General features: G+C 39.1%; 4 protein-coding genes across 4 annotated transcripts; all 4 read left to right on the plus strand.

Moving 5' to 3' along the window:
* Nucleotides 1-1,209: 1,209 nt before the first annotated feature.
* LSM04_003388 (ATPase) lies at nucleotides 1,210-3,969 on the plus strand (the record flags this gene model as incomplete). The annotated part of the gene is made up of 1 exon (XM_067338333.1): nucleotides 1,210-3,969. The coding sequence occupies one exon, from the start codon at nucleotides 1,210-1,212 to the stop codon at nucleotides 3,967-3,969; it is 2,760 nt and encodes a 919-aa protein (XP_067193709.1).
* Nucleotides 3,970-4,383: 414 nt separating this feature from the next.
* Nucleotides 4,384-4,971, plus strand: LSM04_000125 (uncharacterized protein; the record flags this gene model as incomplete). The annotated part of the gene is made up of 1 exon (XM_067338334.1): nucleotides 4,384-4,971. The coding sequence occupies one exon, from the start codon at nucleotides 4,384-4,386 to the stop codon at nucleotides 4,969-4,971; it is 588 nt and encodes a 195-aa protein (XP_067193633.1).
* Nucleotides 4,972-6,557: 1,586 nt separating this feature from the next.
* LSM04_002355 (uncharacterized protein) lies at nucleotides 6,558-8,180 on the plus strand (the record flags this gene model as incomplete). Its single annotated transcript, XM_067338335.1, has 1 exon — nucleotides 6,558-8,180. One exon carries the CDS (start codon nucleotides 6,558-6,560, stop codon nucleotides 8,178-8,180), a length of 1,623 nt encoding a protein of 540 aa, XP_067193684.1.
* A 385-nt stretch (nucleotides 8,181-8,565) lies between these two features.
* Nucleotides 8,566-9,039, plus strand: LSM04_009350 (Ran binding domain; the record flags this gene model as incomplete). The annotated part of the gene is made up of 1 exon (XM_067338336.1): nucleotides 8,566-9,039. The coding sequence occupies one exon, from the start codon at nucleotides 8,566-8,568 to the stop codon at nucleotides 9,037-9,039; it is 474 nt and encodes a 157-aa protein (XP_067193810.1).
* Between the last annotated feature and the right edge of the window lie 447 nt (nucleotides 9,040-9,486).

Below are 9,486 nucleotides of genomic sequence, written 5' to 3' on the forward strand. Positions count from 1 at the left end.
AGGAAAATAGGATATGAAACCCAAGTAGGTTACAAAGGTGAAAAGCTGTAAAGTAAGGATTGCTTACTTTTTCCTTTGTTTTTGTGTTTTTTTTTTCCGTTATTCTCTTGTGTTGATAATGGATATTACTACATTTCCTTTTTTCACTCTTGTCCTTTTTTCTTATGTGTGTGTGTGTTTTTTTTTTTTTTCGGGGATTTGTGCTTTACGCTGCCTCATATGATACCAACCCCACTGGCTATAGTGACCAGTAGGATATAAAGACAAGTGATAAGACAAGAATGAAGAAAACAAAAAAAAAGATAACCTTAATATTGTAATATCTGGTTTGGTTGGAAGTGAAAAAAAAAAAGGAAAACAAAAATAAAAAAGAGGAATGAAATAAAAAAAAAGTGTAATCGTAACAATTTCTCATCGTACCATTTATCTGAGTGTTCTTATGTAATATGGGGTTATTCACAAAAACAATTAATTGCGTGTATACACGGGATAGTTAAGGAGTGAGGGAAAAGTAAAAAGAAAAAAAGAAAGAAGGAAAGAAATGATATTTGGTGCTCTTAAACCCCTTATACTTTAGGCAATATCAATCCAAATTTTTGTTTTTGTTTTCTTTTATTTCCTATTACATCTTAGATGCTTATGGAAACAGGGAAGTCATGCTTGCAATCGTCAGGGGAGTGGAAGTAAGAAGGAAATAATACATGAGAACAAAGAATGAAAATGGTTGCAAGCGAAAAATGCAAAAAAAAAATAAAACAAGAGTTACCTTTTTTTTTAATTGTTTTTTGTTTTGTTTTTACAAAAAAAATTTGCGGATGCTTCTTCAAGAGAAGTTATATTTTCCTGCCCTCTGTGTGTATACAGACCATTTTCTGTTGCTACCATCAACTTTCATCCTACTGCCATTGGTACTGCTGTATTTATCACTACATTCATCTTCAGCTGTAGAAAAGACACGAAAAAAGCAAAGAAAAAAAAGAATAAGCTATGTATATATATGAGATTGATTGAATTCATTACTTTATTTGTGGTGTATTTCAATACCTGCATTTCACTTATTTCTTTTTTTCTTTATATATATATATATATGCACATGTCTGTATGTATTATGAAGGGACAGGGCAAGTAGAAAGTTACGAGAAAAAGAGCAAAGGAACGACAATAAAAAGGGAAAAGAAAAAAAAAACGAAAAGAAACCTTTAAAAGTACATGTCATCTGTCACATACGAAAATTACTATCAACAGGCCCTTGAGGATCTTGTCACCATCTGGAGAGAAGATGTCAATCTCAGTAAATTACGCGTGGCGCCAAGTGGACGACAGCGATATGAGCAACTACTCAGTTCTCTCACATCACTTTATATACAATACCTGCGCACCGTACGCCGACTCGCTCGTGTACACGACGCACTACTGCAGCCACAAAAACGCTACGACGTACGAACACTGCTCGATACATGTGTGGGTCGAATGTTAGAAATACGAGGTCTCTTAACAGCAAACTGTGGGGAGTTTGTAAAGCTGGATAATGCCATGCTTGATGTAAAAATGACTCCAGAGGAACTTGAAGTTCCCATTCCACGTTATTTTGTTGAGGATAACGCATCTGAGCTGCAGGAACGACGTCGTCAGATTGTCTCATTACAATCACACTATCAGGATACAGATGCTGAGGCACCAGTTTCAAAGTTTTTGGCTAATGTTACTAATAAAATCAGTAGTACCACTAGTACCCAGGAGCCTGAGGTGAAGACTATGACGGTGGATGAGGCGATCGCAATATTACAAGTAAATGAAAGAGGTCGTCAGGCGCGTCAGCGTGCTAAATTTCAGCTAATTATGTACATGCAGCAAAAGCAAAATTTACTTCGTGATAATGAGTATAATTACACCACTGGAAAGGAACGGGCTGCCACAGTGGTACAACGAGCGGTTCAGGCCTATCTTGCACGTAAGCGAGTGCGGAGTGATCACGCAGAGGAATTGCAACTTCTCGGGATGCGTCCCACCGCGGCAACGATGAGTGATGAGCAACAAGTAGCGGCGGCAGTGCGATTAGATGAGAGGAAAGCACGTCAACATATGAATGAGGCCGATTACCGACAAAAAGCAATTGAACTTGAGACCCGCATTAAATCTGAAGAAGGACCCAGAACAATGGAAGAAATGTTAAATGAAGTACTCACTCGTATGGCGTACGCCCGAATGGAAAGCAAAGATGATGCTCCATTAACATTCCCTACACCAGAAGAGGGAGGAAGTCGAAAGTATTTGGAATCATTTAATGCTACAACACCTGTTCCTGCGGGATCTGCGGCTGTTGCGAGTCCCTCATCGGCATTTGATGGAACAGGTACGATTGGTCGTCCGGGTTCTGCAGCAATGCGTTCATCTGTGGCAGGCACAATAGACGGACGTGCACCACCGCGAAAAGCAGGTAGTGTTATACGACGTAAAGGTGATGAAGAGGAAACGGTACCAGCCATACCTCCTAGTAATTTCTGGGAGAATATTAAAGCAGCAGATGAACGTTATTACACGATATGGAAACCACGATTTGAAGAGACATATTACAAGGAAGCAGATCTTGATCAAGCAGCGGATGAAAATTTACTTCGTCAACAACTCTTAGAAGGACCTCGTGGTATTATGGAGGAGTTACGAAAAGTTGTTGATCAACTCATCATGGTAGAAGTAGAGAACTTAAAGGTACGTCTTGAACAAGAGAGGCGTGGTGGTAAAAAAAAGAAGGGTGGAAATAAGAAAGTACCAAAGAAACCACGAGCACCAAAACTAAAAGATCCAACAAAGGGTGTAACGATTGAGACATTTATGAACACTGCGGTACGTTTAAATGTACTTCAAATACCAGACCCAAATATTCGATTAGAGGATTACTTGGGTGCTGCCGTTATACATGGATCACCACTTGATGCACTACTACGTGTGCAAAAACCAGATGAAGAACTTAGAAAAAAATGGCAACGTATTCTTAATAACTGGGATCAAAATGTAGAACAGGTTATGAAAATGAAAAAAGAAAATTTTCAAAAGTTATTTGATAGCTATCTACAACAGGCGACATGGTTGAGTGAACCCTCACCAGCACAAGTACGTCAATGTGTAACAGAGTACGCTATTCTTCCTCTTGGTTCTCAAGTTATTCATGATCTTGCACCAAGTGCCAAGACATTACTTCTTTATGGTTTTTCTGGTAGTGGTAAGACACGTCTTGTAAAGGCTATCTCTAATCACAGTGGATCAAATTTCTTTGATATTTCTCCAGGAAACTTTGAAACCAATACAGGTCTTGTTGGTATTATTCAAATGGTATTTCACCTAGCAAAGGTAATGGCCCCATCTGTTATTTACATTGACAATGTGGAGAAGCTGTTTATGCGTAAGAAGAGGCGAAAGGGTCCCAAAGACCCACTAATAGCACGTGGAAAGAAAATGAAAAGGGAGGTTCTCAAAGGTATCGCCGGCCTTTCACCTACAGACCGAGTAATGGTCATTGGAACCACATCAGCCCCGTGGGACGCGGACTTTAATGCGATGGTAACTCACTTTGCACACATGGTGTACTGCCCAAGTCCGGATTACGCCTCACGAATGATAATAATGCAGGAATTCATCGCCCAACGCACCGGAGACGCGGCCGCACTGAAGGCGGAGGATTATCACGAGTTGGCGCTTCTCACGGAACGACTCACCGGCGGGGATTTACGTGCAATTGTGGATGAAGTATTACACCCACGGCGTTTGCGGCGATTGCCGCAGCGGCCACTTGTTGCCGAAGACTTTTTGCGCGCCATCACACGAGTTTCGGCGCCCACCGCAGAGGAAGAAACGCAGATGAAAGAATTTACAATGCGACTGCCACTACACCTTCGCCGTGTAAACCCACCAGTGGATGTGCCAGCACCAGAGAAGAAGGAAACGGCGACGAAGAGAAAAAAGAAGGAGTAAAGGTGTTGGTGGAAGATGGGAAAGAAAGAAAGAGTTGCTGTTTGTATATGTATGTGTATGTGTATGTGTAAGTGTATGTGTGTGTATCATCATGATGTAGCTGGAAGAAGTGAAACATTCGGAAGAGAAATGTACAAATTGCGTTTGTTTATTTATTGGTTTATTTGATTTTTTTTTGTTATGTTTTCTTTTAAAACCTTTTGATCTCGTGTGGTCATGTTGCAAGAGGTAGAGTTTTCTCTTTCTTTTGGCCATGAAAATCATATGGCTTCTGAACTGTTGTCAGGCTTGCTAATTTCTTCCTATCAATAATTCGTTTTTTTTTTTCTTTTTGGACTTTTTTTTTCCATTTATTTATTTAGTTATTTATTTTTGTTTTTGTTACATCAGTTGATTTAATCATATGGGTACAAAATGTCAACTGAGCTTAGAATCACACGTCTCCGCCAACTACCACCGGATACATTTAAAAGTATCTCTCTAAATGATGTCATCTCTAACGGTAAAGGAGATCAACACGAGTTCCCTTGTTGCAAACGTCTTTTATTTGATCTCCCATCGCTTCTAGAGGCGCACAGGCGTGGAGTTATACCACACCTAACGGATAACTATTGCATGAACTCCATTCTTATATCTGAGCTGCTGCTTCATCAAATAGATAAGAAAAACAAAGACGCACACAAGGTGATTGGAAAGAATAATTCTTCTCCTCTTATTGCAGAGACGAAGCGGTTTAAGGATCTGTTGGATTTTCTTTTTAAGCATAAGAATGAAAAGTGGATGATATTTCAGCGGAAGGGTGTAAATGAACACATTGAGTTTTTGCGTGATCTTGGTCTAGAAAAGGATCTGAATAACGAGCATAGATTTATTGCTTGGGCGCTTTACATGAAGGAAAAAGGTTGCACAGATGTTCTGTACATAACAGAAAATGATATGCTTCGAAGATGTGCAGAAAAGCATGGTGTTTGTACCATGGCTACCGTTGATTTTTTTAAATAATAATAGTAATAATAATAATAATAATAATAATGATAATAATAATAATAATAATAATAATAATAATAATAATAATAATAGTTATAATAATAGTGTTTTTGCCTTTGATTGATGTTTGGCCTCTTTTGAGTATACCTGCTGATGTCTCTCGACTTTTTCACGCATGCTCTCCTCACCTTCTCTCTGAAGTAGAGGGAAATATGAGGAGCTCAATTTCCCCCATTTCCAGTCACTGCAGTTGATAAGGGATGCCGTCGATGTGTTTGTGTTTTTGTTTCGAACGACTACAAGCAGCGACAGTTGCCTCATTTTTTCTACATAAAGCAGCGAGAAGAAACCGTTGGACTTGTTCCATTACGGAATGACAATTTATCTCTGTATTTTTCTTGAAGTTGTGGATGACAGAGAGAAGAGTTAAAGGATAAAAAAAGTTACGGATCGAATTATTGACGTGATAGCGCACGATTCTGATTCCTATATACGGGTTGTTGTTCGTTTGCCTTTTTTTTCCGCTTTTCTCTTATCTTCACTCTGTAGCCTTCAGTGAGGAAATGCTGCGGCTGAGATGTGTAAATTCTGCTTTTCATTCATCTGGATTACTTTCTATTTAATTTCCACCTAGAGAATAGGAAAAAAAATATATACATCTCCCGGTGATTTATTTTCTGGGGACGTTTTCTCTTCACGCACTCTTCCGAATCTTAGTTTCGCCATTATGAGGGTTTTGTAGAGGAAGGCGGTTCCTCGAATGTGGTTCCTTTTTTTATGCACTCTTGGAGGGGAATCGCAGGATAAATTATACGATTGTAAACCTGTTTCTTTTTTTCTTATTCGTGTGTATGTGTGTGTGTTTTTTTTTTTTTTTTCCTGATTCATTATAGTTTACATACGTAATTAATTTGAACGGCATCGAAATAATTTATTGATTACCTATTTTATTTTTACTTTCTATGGTTGATACAATTAGAAGACATATTCTATTATCAAAATCATTGAATGGAAACTGTGCCATATATACCTTTCCACATTGTAAAGCCTAAATAAAAAGGCTAGGAGCTCATGTTTTTGTAAATATCACTGAAATAATTAAAAAAAAATAAATAAACAATTGTGAATAGACGATAGTTTAACAGTTCACAGATTTATTCCCAACCCCTGTATTGAAATAGGGGTGTGGAAGTGGAGGGAATATCTCTATAATGTTTCCCTAATTTTGATTTTTACTGTTAATCGTAACATTACCACGCTGTTAACACTATGGTTACATAATAATGTTTCTTACCAATGGTGTTGTTAGCCTCGTGATAATAAGTGAACAACAAAAAAAAAATAACTTTTTCCTACTAAAGTCAAGAAACTGAAAAAAAAATGTATCTTAGAACAAGAATATCAGACACTTCGTTTGGTTTTATTTTATCTTGGTAATGTAATTTGTGTAAATTATATATGCATATATATATATATATTTCTCTCTCTCTCTCTCTCTCTCCTTGTATGTATGCATATGTTGAAAACGTGTGCTGTCGTGGTTCTTCCTTAACAAGCAGCCCTTTACGCACTCCGAAAGGGCCTTGTAGTACTAGTTAGACATGAAGTTTCCATTACTTCCACTGTATATTGATCAGTTCACCACGGGTGATGGGCCTAATACAATCTTCCTTCTATCTCATTTCCATACGGATCACATGAAGGGTCTTTCAAATTTTTGGTCTGCCGGTAAAATAATTTGCGATCAAGTAACACGAGCCTTACTTATTCATAAATATGGTGTAGGTATGGAAGAACGAGTGATATCACATCCTTTGTTTGTTGCCATACGTCTATTTCAAAAAGGAAAAACACCAACCACAGAAATACCTTTTTGTAATAAAACAAATGAGGAAGGGGTGAAATCAGATGTAGCGGTACAAAATAAAGGCGATGAAAACGATACATCTCTTTTAAATGCTGCGGATACTGTAACGCTTTATATGTTACCCGCTTTTCATATTCCTGGAAGTGTCATGTTTTTCATGGAGACACCATTTGGAAATGTTCTCTACACTGGTGACTTTAAATATAACGATCGAGCAAGACAAGTTTTAGAACCTTTCTTTGCAAAACATCGTGTGGATCATGTATACGTTGATGATACGTGGCTACACTTGGGCGTTCAGGAAACATGCCCGTTAACGCATGGCAATACGGGTACACGCGTGTTGAGTAAGATGCTCTCAGAGAGAGAATTAGATGAAGCGATTGAGGCACTTGGAAGACGAATGGATCAACGTGTGCGTGATTTTTCACAGGAAAAAAAAGAAACAACAACAACAACAACAACTAACACTCCACGGGGACCATACGTATTACGCGTGTATTTACATAATCAATTCGGAAAAGAACACCTCGTCCAACGACTTGCCAAACGACTTGGTGCTACTGTATTTGTTGAGCCCATGCGTTATGAGCAATTGCAGTTACTCACTTCTTTTAATGCCGCCATTGCAGAAGTTGATGAGATGTTTTGTGTCAAGATGGATCACTTTGCGCCATATACGAGTCGTGCATACAACACAACGTTTCCTCGAATTGAGGTTGTCGCTTCTCTTAAACACATCGCCGCGGGGGAATTACACGCCGCGGCCACACGCAATGGCAATACGCCACATTACGGTGTGGTGATGTCTGGATGGGCGCGGCTGCGATCACGCAACACGCACGATGAACCGTGTGTGTGGGAAATACCCACAACTCTGCACTCCACACCGCAGGAGATTATAGACTTTATAGCACTTCTGCAGCCCATGTCGGTTACTCCACTGCACTACAAACCGTGTCGTGGAATGGTAGTGATGGAACGTTTGGGGCCGTACTTAAAGCGACCGTACATCAATCAGTTTTTGAGTATATCGGATAATGTGCAGGATAATGATAGAGAATGGTATAATTCCACATTACAGCAGGGGCGGCATAAGGGGTTAGGGAAACCAGTATCACACACCGTTAAAAGAAGTGGGTTTTGCATAACTGCACCAACAGCAGAGAGTTCATCTATTCATGTGTGTGAGAACTCTTCCTCAAATGCAGTTCCACCACCAAGAACAGAGCGAGAGAAACGGAAAAGAGTACTTGATACACCTTGTACATCAGAAGAAGAAGATAAGATTCCAGATAAATCTATTCTTTCATCCGCAACATTCCTCTCACAACTAGCGGATCTTCTTGACCTTTGAAAACAGTAATCTCTTTGTGGGGCTTATTCTTTTCATGTTTCTCTCCCCCATTTCTCTATCTCTCTCTCTCTCTCTCTCTCTGTGTATTTCTCTCTTACATACACACACAAATATATACATATGTAGAGAGACTTTTATACTGTGCTTATGCAATAATTTATTGAATCTTGCTGAAAATGGAAACACAAAGTGGGTCTTATTATATAAATAAAAGTGCTGGTTTCATCTGTGTTCTCCTTACTCTAAATGAATTTTCACCTATTATCATTTTCCTTTTTCTTCTCTTTTCTCTCTTTTCTCTCTTTTATTATTTAGTCCTCATTCAGCAAGGTTTTTTTTTTCTTTCTTCTTCTTTCTTTTTCGTTTTATTCGTACACAAGCGACAATGTCGGGCGATAAGACTGAGAATGAACTGATGGAGATTGAGGAGGTTGCGGTCTCCGACGGCGGTGCGGCCCGATTTGCGCCGGTGGAAGTGCAGAGCGGTGAGGAGAAGTACGATGTAGTTTGGCAGGAGACGGCGAAGCTGCTGCGCTTTGACGAGGGAGAGAATCAGTGGAAGGAACGTGGACAGGGTGTAGGGAAGATACTGCGCAAGAAGGATGATAAGGGAAGGTACATGTTTGTATTTCGCCGTGAAGGCATTGGTAAATTGGCCGCCCAGCACTTTCTGCTCAAGTCAATGACGGTTAAACTTCACCCGCAGAACGAGAAGGCATTGTTGTGGATGGCACATAAGGACTACACAGATGATGAGGAGGGATTCCCGGAAAACTTCGTGATGCGCTTTTCCACTAAGGAACTTGCCGCAAAGGCTCTGAAGGCTTTCCATGATGCTATTGCTTCTTCTTCTGTGTAAGATGTGTGTCTGTGAGTGTGTGAGTGCAGGGGATTCATCCTCTATCTCTTTTCTTTTTCTTTTTTCCTCTCTCTCCCTATCTTTTTATCCATATGTCTGTTTTTTTTCTTCATTTTTTGTGTGTGTTTGTGTTTATTGTGACCTTGTGTAGTTGGTGTTTGGTTTATTTTTAAAGTAGTTGATGCGGGACTGAGATGATGTGGGGTATAAACTTTCTTATTCTTCTTATTGGTAACAATGGTGGTCCTCACATTGATAATATTTAAAAACAACATATGAGCAAATAAAAAACAAAGGTGTACGCACACATATATAATGCAAATACACACATGTAAAGAATAAAATAGCAACTAGAAGGAATAAAGATTCAATATCATACACAACGATAACCTTTTTTTTTCCCCCGTTTATGTGTATGTTCATCTCTTTCTATTTATTCCTCGGACA

This window comes from Trypanosoma melophagium (genome assembly GCF_022059095.1).
Source record: "Trypanosoma melophagium isolate St. Kilda chromosome Unknown ctg15segment0, whole genome shotgun sequence".
Classification (NCBI taxonomy): Eukaryota; Euglenozoa; class Kinetoplastea; order Trypanosomatida; family Trypanosomatidae; genus Trypanosoma; species Trypanosoma melophagium.